Consider the following 22,126-nt stretch of genomic DNA (forward strand, 5'->3'; position numbering starts at 1 on the left):
CCTGTTTCCTTTATCAACGTTTTTTTGCATATCTTTCATTCATTGTTCTTTATCTCTCCACATCACCGTCTATATCTCTCGTTTCCCTTATCCCTAACCAGTCTGAAGAAGGGTCTCGACCCGAAACGTCACCTATTCCTTCTCTCCAGAGATGCTGCCTGTCCCACTGAGTTACTCCAGCACTCGGTGTCAAGCTCTTTGGTCACGTGAGCGGCTGCAGCTCCAGCTTCCGGGAGTGTGGCGGTTGCCGGGGCGACGCCGGTCGGGTGCTGCTCTGCTCCGGGCCCAGCCGTTGGCTGAGCGGCGGCGGCACTAGCGCTATGGTGCCCGTGTTAGACGCGCTGTGGGAGGACAGGGATGTCCGCTTCGACATTTCGTTTCAGTGAGTACCCTAGTTGTAGCTGACTGCGCCCTCTGCACCGCTGGCTGTCTAGGACTGCGTAGCGCAGAGCCCTCGGAGCGCGTTGTACTTGAAACGCATCCAAAATATTCATAAAATGAAACGTGACCTCGCAGACACGAGGCCGCTGTTCGTCCCGGTAATGAAAACAAGTGAAATTCAAGGGGAAACGGACCATCTGCATCTCATTAAAATAAATAGCATGTTTATAATGAAAATAACAAATCCAAATGCTGGCAATCCCTCAGTAAATCAGAGAGAAAGAAAACATTGAGCGCGTCACAGGGTGCTGACAGAATTCCCTCCACATATGCTCTCTAATCCACTGAGCTACTTCAGCCACTTTGTGTTTTGCTGAAGATTCCAGTATCTGCAGGCTCTTGTGTCTCCAGAGAGAAACGTTTAATTTCCTACAGATCCTACAGAATGTGAAGTCTGAGGATGATAACGTCATAAAATAGAAAATATTAGATGCGCTTTAAAAAGCGACCTTGGGTAGTTCAGAGTGAAAAAAAGCGACCTTTAGATTAGAGTAGGTAAGAGTGAGAAAAGGAAAAAAATACGGTTGGGTTTAATATCCGAGGATATGCTGGAGTAACGATACCTTCCTGCAATTATAAAGTGCCTCCGTGGAGTATTGTCTACAGTTTTGGTCTCTAACTTTATCCGTCATCTTTCACTGCTTCACCGATGACGTTTTCTTCTTCAGAAGGCAAAATAAGTGGACCTGGATGAGAAAACAGAGTACTAAATTCCACCCTTGGCAGCTCAAAGTGAAGGAGTTAATGACTGTGTAGCAAGTTCTGGACCAATTTTAGGTATTGGCTGATCAGACTGGAATGGGATTCGTGCCATACAATCCCCTGTTAGTAACCATCATTAACAAGTTCCGTCAACTCTCAAAAGCATTTGTGTTGCCACATTACTACTAAATGCTTTGAGAGCCAACATTTACCAAAAGCATAACCAGAACAGCCATGTAAACATTATGATGACAGCAGCTGACAAAAAGTGGGCATTCTTCTGTAAGTGACATTACTTGATTACCCAAAGCTTTTCCACAACCTCAAAGGAACTAGTCGGCATTGTGATGAAGTACTGCAGACTTTGCTAGATCAGCACAGCACCAGCACTACTCACAAAGTTTGACAGAAAAAACAGCCACAAGTACCACCCAAAACATTTCTGGATTGTTGCCTGTATCTTCTATAGTGAAAACTTCTGCAAAATCCCTGTTTCATCTGTCATTGCGTTGTTTTCAATGATTAATTTCCCTGACTCACTTTCTACAAAACACTCAGTTAACTATTTTAAAATATCTATTGAAGCACCTAATTTCTATGTTTATAATTTCTATGGTTTTGGTCAACTTTATCTCCTACCCCAATTTTTTCCTTCCTCATTAACCTTAAATGTCCTCTGAAATGGCTAATCAACACTCAGTTCTATATTGAAACAGAAATGGAATAAGAATGGAAGGGCCACCCAGCTTTGACTTGTGCTAAATTCAGACATGCCAAAATGTATCTTGAAAAGTACTCCTCACTAAATACTGGTCATTAGAGGTTATAATATGAGCCCTGTCTCACAGATGAGTCAAGCATAACCTAGTATAGTCCACATACAGTCATACTCCACCGTCAACATGTCAGAATCCTCCTTCACAATCTGTAAGTATGCCCTGTCCCACCAACTATGGGAGCACTGTGGAAGTGGCCCTTTGGCTCAACTTTGATTCTAGACCTCATGACATTAAATGGCATCAGGTCAAACCTGGGAAAGGAACTTTCTATTCTGCTCTAGCTGGTGAATTGATGGTCCTCCACATTAATAGTTGTTCTATTTTTAGACAAATGAAGGTGAGACCTGGAGAGGTTCTAATTGACTGTTTGGACTCCATTGAAGATACTAAAGGGAATAATGGAGATAAAGGTAGAGATTAAATACACATTCAATGATATTTTAGAAATTAAAGTTGTTTGTGCTATGTATTTTGGTTACCTTGAAGCACATAGACTTTAATTATACATGGTGTAACACAGGGAGAGCTGTACTTTTGCTTATTGGATCTATGCTCATGTCAGTTGTTAATAGAATTATTTAATTGCTTTAAATAGAAACATAGAACATAGAAACATAGAAATTAGGTGCAGGAGTAGGCCATTCGGCCCTTCGAGCCTGTACCGCCATTCAATATGATCATGGCTGATCATCCAACTCAGTATCCCGTACCTGCCTTCTCTCCATACCCTCTGATCCCCTTAGCCACAAGGGCCACATCTAACTCCCTCTTAAATATAGCCAATGAACTAGCCTCAACTACCCTCTGTGGCAGAGAGTTCCAGAGATTCACCACTCTCTGTGTGAAAAAAGTTCTTCTCATCTCGGTTTTAAAGGATTTCCCCTTTATCCTTACCCAATCTTTTAGGAGTTATGAAGGTATGATCTTGCAGTAAATAAGCTATATTATATGAATTTGTAAACTTTTATATCCATAATTGTGAGAATTAACATTTTTGGAAAGTTATTTTAACCTCGGTCTTTTATAGGTTCAGAGTGACAGAGTTGATCCCTGATGGCCAAATAAAACTACAAAGTAATGTTTCAATGCCTTATCCAAAGATTGAGCATGAAGATGATTTGTTTGGGAAATGGAAAATTCATGGACCCTAGGCATGTTGTTGGGATTATTGGTTACCCATTGAATTAGACATGGCCTGGATACCTTAAAGTAAACAGGAAGTAAGGGTTCAGCACATTTCTAAAATGCCTTCACCACTGCCATTTGAATAACTCTGCCTACTAAAATGGCAGTGCTTATTAGTTATTAAAAAAAATAGGTAAAGGGGGATTTCCCTAGCCTTGAAACAACCTAATGAGGTCTTTTGCCATTCAGAATTGTTTTCACAGAGATTGAGTATCCGATACTTGACCTTTTGATGAGCATTTGTAACTGCTGGCGTCATCACTGACAAGGTACAAAAAACTACAGATGCTGGGATCCTGCATAGAACTCTGGAAGACATGGAATTTTTGGCCTTCTTGAGACTCCAGTCTCACTTCACTTGGAAGAAGGGTCCTGACCCAAAACGTCGTCTGTGCATTCCAGTTATGCTGTCTTTGTGTTCTATACATATTAAGTCCGTTTGCATATTAACACATAAAGATGTTTTCAAGAGAGAGTTAGATATAGATCTCAGGGCTAACAGAATCAAGGGATATGGGGAGAAAGCAGGAACGGGGTACTGATTTCGGATGATCAGAAATGATCATATTGAATGGTGGTGCTGGCTGAAAGGGCCGAATGGCCTACTGCACCTATTTTCTATATTTCTAAGTGCATATTGGAACTGGTTTCAATGATGCTGAGGCCATCACAGTTAAGTTAAAACCCAGTCGTCTCGAAGCTTCAAAGTTTAATCACTAACCAGCACTTTATGTATATCATGTATCATTTAAATCTTTTTTTACCAACCCCAATAACGTGATATTCCCAAAGAATGCATTAAGATAAGATGCCATACAAAGAGTGGGTGCAAATATTTTGCAGCTCTTTTCACTAAGAAGGGCATTTTACTGCTGGCTATGTGATATTAACTCCTGCAATCCTTTTATTTTGGTGAGCGATCGTCCCTCAGTAATCTCTGAAACAACTTAACCGGTCATACATCTTATTGTGGTTTATGTGGAAATTGGCTGCTCTGTTTGCCTTTACCTCTATATTTTATGTAATTTATTTATTGTTTAGGACTTTGAATGACCTAGAAATGCTTGTCTTGCTATAAACCAAGCAAGGTGAGTTCTGTTTTCTGTAATTGTGTGGATTATTTCATTCTTATGAGAATAATTGCATGCGATCCATGGTGAGCTAGCCAATTGAGTACAAACTTGGATTGGCAGTAGGAGGCAGAGGGTAGTAATAGAGGGTTGATTTTCAGATTGGAGGCCTCTGGCCAGTAATGTGCAACAGGGATCGATGTGCAGTACTCTGCTGTTTGTCATCTATATTAATGATCTGGATAAGAATGTCAGTGGCATGATTAGTAAGTTTACAGGTGATACCAAACTGGTGTTGTAGGGGACAGTGAAGAAGGTTATCTACGGTTACAATAGGATATCGATCAACTGGGAACATGAGCAGAGGAACGGCAGATGAAATTTGATTCATATAAGTGCGAAGTGATTCTTTTTGAAAAATTAAACCAGGCCAAGACGTATACAATGACTGACAGGGTTCTGGAGGCATAGATAGGATAGATAGTCACAGTCTTCCCATGGTATGGTAGTTGAAAACCAGAGGGCATAAGGGGTGTAATCTGACAGGGTAAAGATTAAAAGGAGATCAGAAGGGAAAGTTTTTCATACGGGGGAACGATCTGCCAGAGGAAATGGTAGAGGCGGTACAATAATAATGTTTAATGGATATTTGGACAGTACATGTACAGGAAAGTTTGAGAGGAATATGGGTGAATCGCAGGCAATCGGGACCATTTTAAATGGGCAATTTGACCGGCATGGATGAGGGGCTGAAAGGCCTGCTTCTGTGCTGTATGCCTATAGGATATGAGCAAAGAATTGTTCTGCAGCCTTAGCAAATCATTCTATTATTTAATCATGTTTCACAAAGTGACTCAATGTTCCATAGAATTGTCCTTGCCTCCAATGTATGATGCAAAACAAAACTTCCATCACTGCCCGCTTACAGTTTTGAAGCTTGTTTAATCGAGCTGTTTCTTATGGTCGCTAATTTTCTTTTCCAGGTAGACTGCTTGTGACCAATTTGCGAATTATCTGGCATTCACTGGCTATTCCGCGGGTTAATTTATGTAAGTGAAGATTTCTTAACAAGTTTGGCAATTAGTGATGTTTGCTTTCAAATTAACTCAAGATTGTTGCTTTGTTATAAGTCAATTTTTCTTGGTGAATAAATACTGATTGAGCATTTGCTTATTAGAAATAGCTACAGCTGTAGTGAGATTTTTAATTAGATTACATTGATTTTCTAGTGCATCCAAGGTTAGAAATTGATATCATCCAGGTGACGTAAGGAGTTAGTGTGACAGGATCCATGAAAATGAGGAACAAGGATTAAATGTAACTTTACAAAGGACTAGTCACAAAAAAATGTTCAAACAAAGTTCATCATGATTGTTGGTTTATTATTAGTGTCACACATACCGAGATACAGTGAAAAACTTTATTTTGCGGGTTATTCAGACAAACCATACCATACACAAATACAGCAGTGTGAAAGAGAAAGCTACAGAGAAAGTGCAGATTACACAAAGTGCAAGGATTGCAATAAAGTAGATTTGAAAATAGGGAATTCATCGCAACTATCTGAGAGGTCTGTTCAAAAGTCTGATACTCTTGTATATACTGGTATGCGGTTTCAAGCATTTCTATCTCCTGCCCAACAGGCGAAAGGAGATGAAAGAATGACCGGGCTATGAATGTCCTTGATTATGTTTGCTCCTTTTCTGATGCAATGTGAAATATAGATGGAATCAATGGGATGGAATTTAATAGAAATGTTATGAGAATATTTTACTCAGAATGGGGATACCCAAGTTTGGGCATTAATGCAGAGCACCAAACACCAGAATTCTCAGGTCATTATCCTCATCTATATTTTCTTTGATTTTTTAAAAAAGATTTCAGACTGAGATAATTCTTGTTATTTTACAAATACAATAATTTCTCAGAAATTATTCAGAGCACCGGAATAAATTAATGTACTACATTGTTTTCACCCAAAAGTAAGGAGTGGCAACACATGGTAGGAGAGACTGCGAGGGACTGAGTCAATGTGTACGGTGATGGAGCAGAGAACTGAGGGTAATTTATAGTCATAGAAAGGATGGGCGTTTCAGTGCAAGAGGCCTCTCCCTCCAAGGATGCAAGATCGTACATTGAATATGTTAAGGGCCTCCCAGTTGGGTTTTGTGCATTGATGCCCAAACTTGAGTGACCCCATTCTGAGTAAAATATTCTCATAAAATCTATATCTATCTATATATTACTAAAACTCATCTTACTTGTTCCTATGCATATGTGTGTGTGTGTCTGTCTGCTTGCCCTTGTGATCCTGGAACTATGCCAAAATGTTACACAATAGCGCCACAATTTGTGCACCATCTTACTCACAATTGTCCTGTGGTGTGATGTATCACGTTTTGTTCCGATTGATGTTATATTTTAAAAGTTATTCACATTTTTTAATTTACAAAACCCCAATTTGAGAAAAAATTCTTCCTTCTGCACTGGCACTTATAGCTATGATGTCACAATGGGATTGTAGCCCTGCTCGCTACAATATTGCTATCCCAGGACACTGAGTCCTGCCAGCCCAAGCAAGTGATTGCATTTTTTATAAAGTTTAAAATGAGAAAGGGTGAATAAAGGGAAATGAGCAACCCCTGCGCAGTTGGGGGCTATGGGTGAATGGTGGAATATTGTGTTGGAACGGGTTGCGTTGGGGGAATGGGTGAGTGTGGAATATTGCGTTGGGGAACGGGTTGCGTAGGGGGATCAGGCTTCCCTTGGGGGCTATGGGTGAGTGGTGGAATATTGTGTTGGGGCAACAGGTTGCCTTGGGGGACCAGGCCTCCCGTGTTGGGGAACGGGTGAGTGGTGGAATATTGCGTTGGGGTAACAGGTTGCGTTGGGGGACCAGGCCTTCCGTGTTGGGGAACGAGTGAGTGGTGGAATATTGCGTTGAGGAATGGGTTACGTTGGGGGACCAGGTGTGTGTGTGTGTGTGTGTGTGTGTTTTGTTTTGCATCACCTTATTCACAATTGTCTTGTGTGTTTTAATCAAGTTTCGTTCAGATTGATGTTATATTTTACAAGTTACTCACATTTTCAACTTTACAAAGTCCAGCTTGAGAAAGAATGACTTGAACACTGCAGTGGCAGTTACAGCTAAAACCTGACGATGGGATCTTTTACATAAACTGCCCGTGAACAGTGCTCCACCCGACAATTACATCACAATGGGATCTCATTTACATAAACTGCCCATCAACAGTGTTCCACCCAGTGCAATGAGAGATTTGTTGCATAGTTGTAAGGAAAAGGAGGGAGAGGTGAGGGGAGGATGAGAGGGGAGAGAAGAGGGAAGCGGGAGAGAGTGTATGAGCCGCGCCTGCGCAGTTAGGGGCTATGGGTGAGTGGCGGCAGGACTCACTGGTTGCCTTGCCTAATTAAAGTTGCCTTGCATAATTAAAATTGCCTTGCCTTCTATATGATTAAAAGTCTATTCTTGACCACTTCCTGTTTGCGCTTTATATTGATTTTAGAATAAACCCTACCACGTACGGCAGTGATTTTTGGCCATCCTTCTCAGAATCCCCCTCCGCTCATCGGGTGCCGAGGATTTTTCCCATCGATGAAAACTAAACGAGTTATTACTGTTTAAAAAATCTTGAGATTCTCTCTCCTGTCAGTCATGCCATGAAGGCCACACCCCTTCTGGTATGAGGGGGGGAGGGACTATAAAATCCAGAAGTGTGGGCGTGGCTCAGTCTCTGCTAGATGGAGAGGTCACGACTCGCTGTCTTTAGTGGCCTTGCACCCTGCTTGAAATGGTATGAAACTGCACTTGAATTTGGTGGCCTTGCACCCTTCTTGAAATGGAATTTCAAGGAATAGCCGTGAGTCAACTGCCAGCCCACCAGCCGTGAGTGAGCTGCTAGCACAACAGGCTTGAGTGACTGAACCGCCAGCCCAAGAATCCGTTCAGCCCTCAATGTCCATACTAGCCCTCTGGAAACCAGTTCTTTCAACCCACAACACCCATACTAGCGCTCCAGAAAGCCCCCCCCACTGGCCAGCAATATTGGAATTGGTGGAGAGGTGGGATATTGCGTTGGGGAACCAGCCCTCCCGTGTGCTGCTGGGACCCAACGGGTCCCACTTAGTCTAGTATATTATTAAAACTCTCATATTTAATTGTGTGTTTGTTTCTATGCAGGTTTGTACCTATGTTTGCACAAAAACGGTACATGATAGCGCTACAATTTTTGCACCACCTTACTCACCATTGTCCTGTGAAGTGTGAAAAATAAGTTTTGTTCACATTGATGCCATATTTTACAAGTTAGTAACATTTTAAACTTTAAAAATAAGACAGCGCCCACACTTGCCCCGCCCCCACTTGCCGTCTTTATTTGACTGGCATCACAAACGGCAACCCATGGGCCCTCAGGTCTTTGCACAATTTCAGACCGTTTTCCTTTTTTTCCTCGCCTCACAACGACTCCACGGGTAAGTTTCCATCCATTTTACTATTGCCCCAGGCCCTCTGGGAGGGAGATGAGCTGCACCTGGGCCAAGGCAGCCTCGGCCTCTCCCTCCTCTTCCCCCGACTCCGCGCTGCTCGGACTATCCCCCCCCTGACAGCCCCTGCCCTGAGGAGTGGCACCGGACTCGCAGGGAGGGCAAGGCCAGGGAGGGAGAGGAGCAGTACACGGGGCAAGGAGTTGGTGCGGGGTCTGGGGGCGGGAAGAGAACGAACTGGCGACCCGCCTGTGGGGAGAGCCCGCCCATAAGGAGCGGAGCGGCACCCAGGACAAGGACATTTTTATTGTCTATTGTCTATTGTGGGGGGAGGTGAGGAGTGGGGGAGCAGGGAGGGAGGGAGTGACTGAAGGTTGGGGAAAGGAGAGGGAGAGTGAAGTGAGGGAGGGAGTGCGGGAGGGGAGGAGGAGAGAGGAAAGAAGAGCGAGGGTGAAGGGGAGGGAGTGCTGGGGATGCGGGGGACTAGAGGAGGGTAGGAAGAGGGATGGTGGGGTAATGGAGGAGGAGGGGAGGGAAGAGAGAGGAGGGGAGGGAGGGGGTCAGTGTAGGGAGCAGTGGATGGTTGGTGGAGGTGGGGAGAGGGAGGATAATTGAGGAGGTGAATAGGGGACTGAAGAGGGGAGAGTGAGATGCATTCACATTGATCTTGTTTTTTACGAGTTATTGCCACGTCAACACAGTTGGGGGTTATGGGTGAGTGGTCGAATATAGCATTGGGTGACCAGCCCTCCCATGTGACAGGGACCCCCACTTGGTTTATATCTTGGGGTGTGGGGGCAGTTGGGGGCTATGCGTGAGTGGTGGAATATTGTGTTGTGGGAACCGGTTTAGTTGGGGGAACGGGTGAGTGGTGGAAACGGGCTGCATTGGGCAAACGGGTGAGTGGTGGATTATTGCGTTGGGGGAACGGGGACCAACGGGTCCCACTTGGTCTAGTATATTACTAAAAATCATCTTGTATGTATATATTTATTTGTATGTATTTTCCCAAAATACAGCCAAAACGGTACATGATAGCGCAACAACCTTTGGCCCACCTTACTTTCCATTACCCTGTGGTGTGCTGTAACAAGTTTTGTTCAATTTGACAATTATAAACGTTAAAAAATATAGCAAAAAAGTGTAATGTTTTATGCATGCCTGTATACAGCCAAAACGGTACACAATAGCGCAACAATTTTAGGCCCACCTTACTCACCATTAGCCTGGGATGTGCAGTAATGAGTTTTGTTCGATTTCACAAAGTAAATCATATTATTCCCTCAATAAACTTATATTTTCTTTTTACCGTTAAGTGCGCTCTGCACATGCGCAGTTGCGGGAGGGTTGCCGGGCCCAATATCCATGCATGCGCAGTTGGGGGTTGCCAGGCCCGCCGTTTTCAGGTCATCAGCCGTGCTCGCGTAGTTGGACCACTGCCATTTTGAGATCGCCATTTCGACTCGTGTTACAACGGCAACTGGCGTCACAACAGGGACCCATCAGCCATCCTGCGCAGTTTGGGGGAGAGTTTGCCAATTTTCACTGAACATTGCCTCATGGATAGGTGAGTGGTAGAATATTGCGTTGGTCTAGTTTCTATTAAAGTTTCCCATTGAACATATAGATGACCATCAAACCCATAGCCCTTGGGTTGGTCTATAGAAGATGAAACACTTTTGCAAGTCCGATCATATCATAAGGTCATAAGTGATAGGTTGTTTTGTAGTGCTTGAAAAAATATACATGGTTAAAGAAGTATATTGGATCCAGGTTTTGTAGATGCACTATGTTTACCCCTGATGCCACCCCCCCCCCCCCCCCCCCCCCCCCTAAATCTGGAGTTGCCCCAGGAGGAGTGAAACTGAAAGTTGTATTGGAGTGAATCATAAATTGTTGATGAAAGTGTTCCTGTTCAGTTTTACTGCAGTCTGCTGCATGTTGAGGATGATTTAGAAAATGTCTTCTACTTCCTTATTCTTCATGAATTCTTCAGTAAAATGTCCAAATGATTTTCTTCATGTTTTTATTTCTCTTTCAGCTGTTGGCTACAACTGTATTATAAATATTACAACTAGAACTGCCAATTCGGTAAGAGATTAAAAACAAAACATACTTCTTTACAACATGTAGAGTATAAATTCTATAAATGCTGAAAAATAAGTCCTTCCAAATAAATGTACCCCACACACATCAGCGCTGTTGGACACAATGTAATTATCTCCTTTTGAAGTACATTTTGATGCCACCGGGGATTTCCATTTTGCAAACTCCAATCAGGCATTTGACATTCTGATGCTTATGGAGGGGCAGAAGTGCAGGTTGTGAGCTTTACCTCACAACCGGCACTTCTGATCCTAGCACTATCTCTATAACATGCCAGACTGATTGTCTTTTGTGACAAATAAGTTCTCTGACTTCATCCCTCTCCATTGGCAACTGTCTGAAATTGACCAGAATGTGTACAAAGAGACTCCAGGCGCCAGAAGCTGGAACAATAAACAATCCTGGCAAGAACTTGGTAGTCAAGCAGCATTTGTGGAGCGAATAAAGGAATTGCCTCAATTTGGGATAGAAATGCTGCATCGGGATTTAAAGAGGAGAGGGAAGATAACTGGTATAGAGGATAGACACAAAATGCTGGAGTATCACAGCAGGTCTGAAAAAGGGTTCCGACCCAAAACATCACCTATTCCTTTTCTCCAGAGACGCTGCCTGACCCGCTGCATTACTCCAACATTTTGTGCCTCTCTTCAATATAAACCAGCATCTGCAGTTCCTTCCTATGCATTTGGTATAAAGAGGAGATGGGGGAGTGGTGAGGCAGTCCAGTAGATGAATGCTGGACCGAGGAGGGGTGAAGGGGGACAGACAGATGGAACTGGGTACAGTGGGGAGGGGTTAGAGTTGAGAGGCAGGCAAGTGGATGGTAGACGGAGGAAGGCTGATGGAACCATGTTGGGGAAGGGGAGGCTGAGGTTTAGAGATTGCGAGGAGGGTATAAGTCGGGACACAAGGCTACCAGTGCTGGAATCTAGTGAGTAAGGAAGGTGATAATGGGCACCATTAAGGGAGAGGTGAAGGAAAGGTGGAACCAGAACCAGCTGGGGAAGAAGGGTTGGAATCCAGTGGGTGAAATGTATTGGTCATAAGTGGGTGGAACGAGGAGGGGAAGTGGGACAAAATTGGATGATAAGGAACCTGTGGGTAGGGGGTTTCTTTCCTTTTTATACTGGCAATCTTCCCTCCACTCTCAGTCCTGATGTAGGGTGCAGGTGCAAATCGCCCACAATTCCAACCCCTGCACCCCAAAGTTGCTGCTTCTCCTGCTGAGATCTTCCAGCAGATTGTTTGTGGCTCCAGACTGTTCACCACTTTGATTTCTGCTTGATCCCAAATACAAAATGTCACTCTCGCCACACTTACACCTAAGACTCCACACTGTTGCTGTACCTCATCTAATATGCTGCTGCAGAAACCCTTACTCGTAACCTTGTTGACTAAAATATACTGTACATCTTGTCAGATTCCCTTATTTTACTCTCCTAAACTTTCCTGCTCGAGTCTCAATCATCCATTTTCTTTCTGTCTTTCACAGGCTTTCATTTTAGTAATGCCACTTTTTAAAACCTTCATGTGTGTGTTCTCCATTTCCTGACCATTTTCTAATTGTTGCCGGCCATATCTTTTCAATTCTTGGATTTAGTCCCAATCTCTCTGCTTCTCCATCTCTTCTTTAAGATGCACTTTAAAACCTCCCTGTTGACCAAGTCTTTGGTATTACAATCTAATTTTTCTTGACATTATTGGCAATAGTTTTTTTAATTTACTACTGTCCCTGTGAAATGTTTTGGGTTTTTTTCTTGCTCTGTTGGCATGCTATATGGTTGCTTTTGGCTGGCACATTTCCATATTGTGGAGTGCAGTTGCCCAGTGAACCACAAGGTGAGGCTGCAAGTATACTTTTAAATATATTGATTTTAAAATGTGACTTCACAGAAACTCCGTGGTCAAACTGAAGCACTTTACATCCTGACCAAATGTAATAACACACGATTTGAGTTCATCTTTACCAGTGTGGTTCCAGGAAGCCCTCGGCTCTTCACCACTGTCATTGCTGTGCACAGGTAGAATTACAATGGATTGTATGTATAGACTTTTGATCAAATCGAGCAACCCATGTCAACAGATCATTTCTGAAGCTAACTTGTGCTTTCGTCTTCACCATCCATCGTGTTTGTTATGGCTTTGCTTATATTGGGAATATTCATGCTTGCAATCTGTTATTTTTGTTCTGATTAACTTATGGTTAAAAGTTATTCGTGTGAAATAGTAACTCTTTTTCTCTCTGCTGATTTTCAGCCTGACCTGCTGAATATTTCTAGCACTTCCTGTTTTTATTTCAAATTTTCAGTTATTTGTATTTCGATTCATATTATTATATTGCTGTATTTCCTTCTTTTTAATGCTTCTTCCAGCTTTATAGCATTTAAGAAGTTTAAACATTTAGTTCCAGTTAATGCTCCCTCAAAACGTTTGAAAGTAATACATTTCAGAACACATTATTAAAGAGGAAAAAGTATTAGATAGCGGGTTTAAAAAGATAAATCTCCTGAACCTCATACAATGTATCCAGTTTGCTGTGGCAGACAAAAAGTAAAGACTGCAGGTATCCTGCTGGAGATATTTAAATCTTTGCTGAGCATAGTGGGGCATTAGATGATTTGTGTACAGCAAATGCATCTTTACTCGTGGACAACTTAGGCAATAGGCAAGTATGGGATAGGCAAGTAAATACAGACCCTTTAGAGTAACATAAATGGTAGGGAATAAGTTCTGAGGGCAGGATTAATCTTCATTTGGACAGCCATGGATTGAACAGACATGCTTGGCACTGCTTTGTTGGTGAGAAGTTGTGTCTGGCAAATTTAATTGCGTTTTTATTCATGAAGAAATAACAAAATATATTGATGAGAACAGTGAGTTAGATGTTAATTTCACTAAAGACTTTGACAAGACTCCACGAGAGGTTAACGTCCATGCGTTTCAAGGAAAGTTGGCAAATTGGATCCAAAATTAGATCAGTAATGGGAGGCAGAAGGTGTTGAATGTTATTTTTGTAACTGGAAGTCTTTGATCAGCAGCATGCCACAGGGATTGGCGCTGGGATCCCTGTTTCTTTTATTTAATTATAATTTGGATATGACTGTAGGAGGAATGATTAATAAAATTGCAGATTGCACCAGAATGGTGGTTGCCTTTATAGTGAAGAGGACAGTCTTAGGCGGCTGTTGGTTAGACAACATTGCAGGCGCTATAATTAGAACTTCCAATTCAATGGAACTGAAAATGAATTAAAAGATGGACGGTTGCTAAATATTTGCCATTTGCTTAGTTGCTAATTATTGCATATTTAGCTCTGGACAACAGATTTTTTTCTCAGACTATCAATTTTCAGGTTTACAAAGGAGCTTTACAAGTCTAGTTATTGCTGGGATGTTATGCCTTTGTTAAACTACTAACTGATAATTTTCTGTCTGGCATAGGTAAGTGAGAATGCATTAAATAATGCAGCCTCATCTTTTTTTTTTCTCTTAAATCACAGTGGCTTAATTTTTTTTTTTACTATCTCACCCAATTTTATTTCCTTATAGGGCATATGAGACATCAAAAATTTATAGAGATCTTAAATTAAGAGGAGCTCTCATCCAAAACAAGCAGCTCAGACTTCTACCGCAGGAACAGGTTTATGATAAAATTAATGGTGTTTGGAATCTATCAAGTGACCAGGTATGTTGGAATGGAATGGAATGCTATTTATTGTCATTCAAACCTAGGTTTGAACGAAATTACATTTACTACAGTTTTTTACATTACAAAAAAACCCAAGACCACACTTAACACAGTTTACATAAACATCCATAACAGTGAGTCTCCAACACCTCCTCACTGTGATGGAAGGCAAAGTCTTATCTCTTCCCTTTGTTCTTCTCCCGCGGTCGAACTGCAGCATCGAGGCGAACTGGGGCTCCGATGTTAAAGCCCCCCGCTTGGTAAGATGGTAAGTCCCGTGGACATTTAGCTACACGCCGGGTGATGTTAGGCCCCAGCTCTGTGTCCTTTAAACCCCGCGGATCAAGCAGGCCAACCAGCGGTCCAGCAGTCCAACTGCAGCGTCTTGGCGATGTTAGAGTTCCTGGTGACGATGGAAGTCCCCGTGGCCACTAGCCCGCATCGGGCGATGTTAGGCCGCGCTCCGTTTCCTTTCAACCCCGCTATTCCAGCGGGAGAAGCTGCCGTTACAGGAGCTCCGAAAAGTCGTCTCCCACCAGGGACCTGCGAGTCCCGATGCTCCTGTCCACCAGGCCTGTAGCTGGAGCTTTCGAAGCTCCAAAGTCGGGTTGCAGCCGAGCGCCACTACAGCTCTTCCCGCTCCGAAGTCGGCCAGCTCCGTGATGTCAGGTCCGCAGGCTCCGCGACTGGAGCCCTCAGGTTAGTAGTCCCGGACGGAGGCTGCCGCCGGCTCCTCGATGTTAGGCCCACCGACACCGGAGACCCGACAGGGAAAATGTCGGGTCCCCGTACAGGGAAGAGATTAAACGGTTTCCCCCACATCCCCCCCTCCACCCCCCACATATACACAGCTAAAAAATAATAAAAACTAAGCTCAAAACATACATTTAACAAGACAAAAATAAAAAAAAGATGAACGACTGTAGTCGAGCCGCTGCCGTTAGGCGCCGCCACCAACTGCGGCGTTTGTATCCTATTTGTTGGAATACAGAAAATTCCATGTTCAGGATCATACTAAGTTACCTTATCTTTTAGTTTGCCTCTATGTGTTCAGTGTAAAGTGACTTATTTGGGTAGAATTAAGATACGCTGCAGATTTTGTTTTTGGTATTTCATTCATTATTTATGATAGTATGACTCCTATATGTTTGATTCCTCTCCAGGGCAATCTGGGAACCTTTTTTATTACAAATGTACGGATAGTGTGGCACGCAAACATGAATGATAGTTTCAATGTTAGCATTCCCTATCTACAAATTGTAAGTTTGACTTTACTTTCTAATAACATATTTATTCTCACAGTGCCTAATAAATTAGGTATTAAAATGTGAGCTAAAGAGGATGAACGTCGTCTTGACAGTGAGAGTATTATCTGATTGGTGTTTTCAATTTAATTATTGATGGTTTCTGGATGATTGGTTTTATGCAGTGGATTTTATTTTTCGATGCACGTAGTGTTTTCCTCAGAATCAAATTATTTCACAGCAAGAAATTCCAAATTTGTAGCATTTATTGACTTTATGCATTCAGTGCTAACTTACCATTGTTAAACTAAGTTCTTTTGTCAGTCCAATTCAAGAAAACGTGATTCAAACCATTGCTGCTAAAATTAATTATTTATTCTGACAGCGCTGGATAATTCTTTAAACCTTCCATCACAGAGCTAGAAACTCTGGGGCAGGTCGAAAGGACTACTGCTTTGACACAAACATAACACATTATATAGGTATTAGACAATTATGATATAAAAGGAGTGGCAAACTATTAACCAATCATTATGGTTTACCATACATTTAGCTTATTTGCATTAACCAATCAACTAAATCCTTTCCAGTGATTCACAACACGTGTTGTCACATGATTTCCCTTTCCCGGCCCCTTTACAACCTTTTTTCCCCTCTGTGGTTTTTTTTAACCTCTTTGCTCAAAATCATTTTATTTCAAAGTAGTAAAACCACAGAGATATAAAACGAATTTTCAGAGAACACCTCTCAGAATATAAAATACACGTCATACAGCAATCACACAATACATACACACAAAACATATATTTTCACTTTTGGAAAAGAAAGTTATTTCTAAAACTTCAGATTTAAACAAAGCCTAATAATCACAATCCTAATAAAACACAATACACTTCACAAATAATTTCCTTACTTCATAGTAAAAATACAGTTACATGGATTAAATATGAGTTTTGCCCCATTCTTACAAAGTGGTAAGACCATAAGTTATTTCTACAATCCCCAACCACACAAAGGCCACACATTGTCACACTTGATTAATTATAATCGCTTCTTCCCAAGCTCGGGTCTAGTTTAATTACAACCTCCCCCTTCTAACTCTGGACGAAAGGAATGTAAGGCCTCCTCACTAATAGCATTCCACACAACAAATGGACGATTATCAAAACAGAGTTACTTTCTCAGTTTTCTATAAACATAAGAAACCACCCTTATACAAAGGTCACAACCACACAACCTTATCTCTTATCTCAACATAAATACATTTAAACAGCACAAACCAGATCACAGACTAGTATCTAGCCTTGGTGCCCACGACCCAATATAGAAAACCATAAATCCCCTTTATAACACACCCGAGCTCAAAGATGTGCCATAAAGAAAGGACACATGATGCTCATGTCTTGAAAAGAAACCCATCAATAACCTATACTCTAAACACCAACTAAACCCTATACAACTTCTGACAGAGTTATAGCCGCTTCAAAGCAAACAAAGCTATGCCTATTTACATTAACATCTCCATGTTGTAACAAGCCATCTGTTCTCCTATGTGTGTGTGTGTGTATGTTCTTTATTCCTTTGTGGGCTATGTATTTTTGAAAACCTCCACTCCAACTCTTGTAACTTAACATAAGTTCCTCACACAAAAATTATCATTTGAGCAATTTTATTATATAATATTTCTTCACCATGACAAAAGTGTGCTGCTAGGAGTGATTTAAAAGACTGCGATTTTTCAAAAATTGAAATTATAAATATTTGGTTTGTACAATAAATACAAATGGCTGCATCATACACAAATAGGAGGAAGTGTGAATACTTTTGATTCCATTTGATGTCGTTTATGGTTATCAATGTTTCCTACATGTTTAACCTTTGGGGAATTAAAGATTAAAAGTAAGGAATAAATATAACTGATCTACAAATTTATTGGGATACAGAAAATTACATGTTCTAGATCATAATTGAGTCATTTTTCTTAGAAACTAATGAAATCATAGGACACTAGTTTAATTCTGTGGAGTTTTGGATATGTATTTTTAGTTATCCTTTGATACATTCTTGGCATAAAGTTTATTTAATATTTCATTCCAGCGGTCTATAAAGATCAGGGACTCCAAATTTGGGTTGGCACTTGTAATAGAGAGCTCACAACAGGTAAGATCCCAAAGTATTTATGTCGACTAATATGTTTTAGCTTTCAAATATTTGAAAGAAGTAAAGGAAAGTTGATGGGAATTGAGCGAGAGAAATAGTGCGGAAAGTAAATTGAGGGGAATTGGGAACAACGTGATTGCTGTAGTTTGGAACTAGCATGGAACTGATTGATTCTATCTGCTCAATATAAACATGTATACTGGCAGAATAATCAATGAAATGTCCTTGTTATTTTTAGAGTGGAGGATATGTACTTGGTTTTAAAATTGATCCTGTGGAGAAACTTCAAGAGGCTGTTAAAGAGATAAACTCTTTGCATAAAGTTTATTCTGCTTGTCCAATCTTTGGTGTCCAGTATGAAATGGAGGAAAAGGTATGTATTTGTTATGTTAAAATGTCTTGTGCTATAATTTTTATATCTAGATTGTGTGATTTTAAAAGGGAAGAAAATGTAACTGCTCTATAGTATCAGATGGGTTGGAGCAGTCAGGCCAATTTATTTTGGCAGTTTGAAGACAATAAATTTTGTGGCAAGCATTTTTCCTTATTTAATAAAAGGAGGAATTGCTAGCAATATGGCATGTTAGGTAGCATCTGTGGAGGGAGAAACACAGTTAATATTTCAGTTCAGAGACCCATCATCATAACTATTGTAATCTTTGAGGTCCAATGCCAGAGATCCAGGCTCGTTCCTCACTGCGGCTGCTGTCTGTATGGAGTTTGTACGTTCTCACTGTGACCGTGTGGGTTTTCTACAGATGCTGCGGTTTAATGCCACATTTCAAAGACATACAGGTTTATGTGGTGATCGCTGTTTGGTGCAGCTTCAGTGGGCCAAAGGGCCTGTTTCTACACTGCATCTGAAGTCTATAGTCTGAAATTAAGGTTAAAAAGCTTTTTTGAAATACCAAATGTGGCAAAAAATAAAATGGTGCTGTGGATCAAGATAGCTTTTCGATACAAGTTTGCAATTTTGTAGAGGTAGGTTGTGAGCATTTGTATATCAGAACATGGCATTAAGAACTCCAACTAATCCATGAACTACCTGGGCTGCACTAAGGACTTAGGGTGTGTTGTGTTTTTTTGTTTTTTACACAATAATGGGTTTTTTATTTATTGAACTTTTTTTAATTTGTTTATTACATTATCTGTTCAGTACTGTGTGTACAAACCTAGTTGTGCTGCTGCTGCAAGTAGAATTTCATTGTTCTGTTGGTAATATGACAATAAAACACTCTTGACAATGTTTATGGCACAGCCTCAGCCACTTGAGGACCTGACCGTTGAGCAAGTTCAAGATGATGTTGAAATTGAACCGGAGGAACCAACTGATGCTTTTGTAGTGAGTAACAATTAATGTGTGTAAATCTTTATAAAGAATCAACAATATATACTGAAATATCAGTTTTGGAAAATACACTTGGTCTTGCATTGAAAAGAAAATACTGGTTGTAAATTACTCTGGCTTCTATAAGTTTAAAATAAGCTTTTCTTTTAAAGTGTTTATGTGAAAGTGTCATTTCGTAACAAAACTGATACAGGTACACCAGGGTCTATGAGGAATTACTGTCTCCTTGTAGTCTAAATATAATATTTGTCAGTGAGACTGAGCTGGGTCAGATTATGAATAGTGAGAATGATGCAAAGAGGCTTGAAGACAAATTAGACCGATTGAGTGAGTAAGCAAAAATGAGGGTGATGCATTATGAGGAAAGTAAGTAAGTTTATTGGCCAAGTATACACAAGGAATTTGCCTTGGTGCCCCGCCCACGTAACAACATGACATACAGTGACAGTTACGAATGACTCAGAAAACACTAAACATTAATAATAATAAAACATTAATGATAAAACACCATTGATCAAGTATGTGAACCAACAAAATAACATGGATACATATGAAATATTCCACTTTGCAAGAGAAAAAGCATAAAGGCAGCATATTATATAAATGGATAGGAAGTGTTGCTGTACAAAGAAATATTTATGTCCTTATACCAGAATTTGAAAGCATAGCTACACCTAAAGCATGCAATTATCAACAGAGATGGTGCTTTAGCTTCTGAGCAAGAAGATTTGAATATGGGAGCGACTTGATTGGTCAACCAATTTGGTTAATACATTACCCTGGTTCACTGTTGTATTGATTTGTTTTGAGAACACCATGTATTGAGACTACATAATGCAAATTCTAATCATCGTTGCAATTCAACAATAAAGTCTAACCATTTAAAAAATACCATAGAGTCTTTTTGTTTTATACTGCCTCAGGATTAATATTTGGGTTTTCTTTTACACCACCTTGAGGTCTTCTGAAAATCCAAGTACATCATGTCCTCTGGTTCTAGCTGATCTCTTCTATTAGATAACATCTTTAAAAATGCAGAATGCAAATTCTTTCTCTTTGTGGACTGCAAAATGTTCTGATCTCTTTATGCTTTTTGTTCCAGGCATATTTTGCAGATACCAATAAGGTATTGAAAACTTTCTTTCATTGACTAATAGCATACTGCAATTACCTCTTGAGTATAACTATTTTGCATATTGTGGAACTGGAATTAATGCTTTTGCATATTTTCTTTAAATAAGCAACATGACCGTGAACCGGTTTACTCCGAGGAACTTGGACTAGCAATCGAGAAATTGAAAGATGGCTTCACTCTTCAAGGTCTTTGGGAAGTGATGAGTTAAACTTCAGGTTTTGTATTGATTTGTTTTAAGAACACCATGTATTGAGACTACATAACGCAAATTTTAATCATCATTGCACTTCAAAAATAAAATCTAACCATTAAAAACACCATAGAGTCTTTTTGTTTTATACTGCCTCAGGATTAATATTTGGTTATTAATTTCTCTCTCCACCTCCTTTAAGGTCTTGTTACTCTTTTAAAGTATAAACTCAATAAAATATTTTATCTCTTAGGAACGCTATAATACTGAAAAGTGGCAAATGATGGTGACTTACTGGAACAATTTAATACATTTCTAGTTATTCTGCGTTTTAAAGCAAATAATTAAATGAATAAAATCCTGACCAATACAAAAGTCCTGTGTGGGGAGGGAATGATAATAGAAGGAACATTTTATATAGTCCAGGCAGTAGTTGAGAGAAAAAGAGTACTTAAAAAATAAACAGTTTAAGTTTATGATTGGTCTCGAACTTAGAGTTAGAAACATGATTTATTAAAGGCGAGGATATTGCATTAATACAATACAATATCCTTTATTGTCATTCAAACAATTAAAGTTTGAACAAAATTGCGTTGCGGTCATGACAAAAAAAGCAACTAAACACACAATTAACACGTTTAACACAAACATCCATCACAGTGAGTCTCCAGGCACCTCCTCATTGTGATGGAAGGCAAAAAGTCTTATCCCTTCCTTGCTTGTTTTCCTGCTGCGTCGAGGCGATCCAGGCTCTCGATATAGAGGCCCCCGCCGGATGATGGTAAGTCCCGCGGCCGATTCCACGCTCCGTGAATGGGCCGATTCAAACTCCGCGACCCGGGGCGGACTAAGCTGCCACGCTCCAGTCCAGCGGACCAAGCTGTTGCGGGAGCTCAAGAGAATCGGTCACCAACCTGGGACCTGCGAGCTCCCGATGTTACCATCCACAGGATCCGCGGCCGAAGCCTCCGAAGCTCCAAAGCCGCGTCGCAGCCACAGCCCGCCACAGCCTCCGAAGTCAGCCAGGGAAGGGAATGGATGTGAAAGTGGGATAAAATAGATAATATGGAACTAGTGTGAACAGTTGATCAATGGTTGGCGTGGACTCGTTGGATCGAAGAGCCTGTTTCCATGCTGTATCTCCAAACTAAAGGAAGGAAATTTTTTGTCTTTTGGAGTACCAAATGCAGTGAAGGATGAATTGGAACTACGTACCACCGTAGCTGTGAGATAAAGTTGGTGTTGCAGTGAACAGCCAAGAGCTTGCATGTGTTGAAGCATGGCACTATGCATGGATCTCAGAATGCATTGACCTTGAGGAAGGCTGATTAATATGAACATACCCATGATCCAGGATGGAACCAAATCTTGAAGAGTGGAGTTTCAGTAGGAATACATGAGGAATGAGCTGCAGCAGGAGACATTTGCTAAGAAAAGAGGCAACTTTGCAAGTGAATTTTAGTCAATTATGTCATCTTTGATAAGGCAATCACTGACTATAAACAAGGCAAAATAAATAGGTGGAAATCCTGGCAGAAAGCTTGCCAATGTTGGTTATGAGTCAGGGAGGAAATAG

General features: G+C 40.9%; 1 protein-coding gene across 2 annotated transcripts; it reads left to right on the plus strand.

Annotated features, from left to right (window-relative positions):
• The first annotated feature begins 228 nt into the window (after positions 1 to 228).
• bbs5 (Bardet-Biedl syndrome 5) lies at positions 229 to 20,678 on the plus strand. Of its 2 annotated transcripts, XM_055637987.1 has the most exons (12): positions 229 to 382; positions 2,250 to 2,332; positions 5,161 to 5,226; positions 10,722 to 10,771; positions 12,680 to 12,807; positions 14,335 to 14,470; positions 15,637 to 15,732; positions 17,815 to 17,877; positions 18,116 to 18,250; positions 19,136 to 19,219; positions 20,328 to 20,351; positions 20,467 to 20,678. In XM_055637987.1, exons 1-12 carry the CDS (start codon positions 321 to 323, stop codon positions 20,566 to 20,568), a joined length of 1,029 nt encoding a protein of 342 aa, XP_055493962.1. In that variant the 5' UTR covers positions 229 to 320; the 3' UTR covers positions 20,569 to 20,678. The 2 variants fall into 2 exon arrangements, with proteins under 2 accessions (XP_055493962.1, XP_055493963.1); XM_055637988.1 differs by lacking the exon at positions 2,250 to 2,332 and having other exon boundaries at positions 246 to 382.
• Positions 20,679 to 22,126: the final 1,448 nt, after the last annotated feature.

This window comes from Leucoraja erinacea, chromosome 7 (genome assembly GCF_028641065.1).
Source record: "Leucoraja erinacea ecotype New England chromosome 7, Leri_hhj_1, whole genome shotgun sequence".
Taxonomy (NCBI): Eukaryota; Metazoa; Chordata; class Chondrichthyes; order Rajiformes; family Rajidae; genus Leucoraja; species Leucoraja erinaceus.

What these genes read in the sequence shown, in the direction of transcription:
- bbs5 (XM_055637987.1), top strand. Translation starts at nt 321, where the DNA reads ATGGTGCCCGTGTTAGACGCGCTGTGGGAGGACAGGGATGTCCGCTTC. An exon ending in AGGGAATAATGGAGATAAAG is followed by an intron (nt 2,333 to 5,160) that starts GTAGAGATTAAA and finishes TTTCTTTTCCAG; the next exon opens with GTAGACTGCTTGTGACCAAT. An exon ending in CAACTAGAACTGCCAATTCG is followed by an intron (nt 10,772 to 12,679) that starts GTAAGAGATTAA and finishes GTGACTTCACAG; the next exon opens with AAACTCCGTGGTCAAACTGA.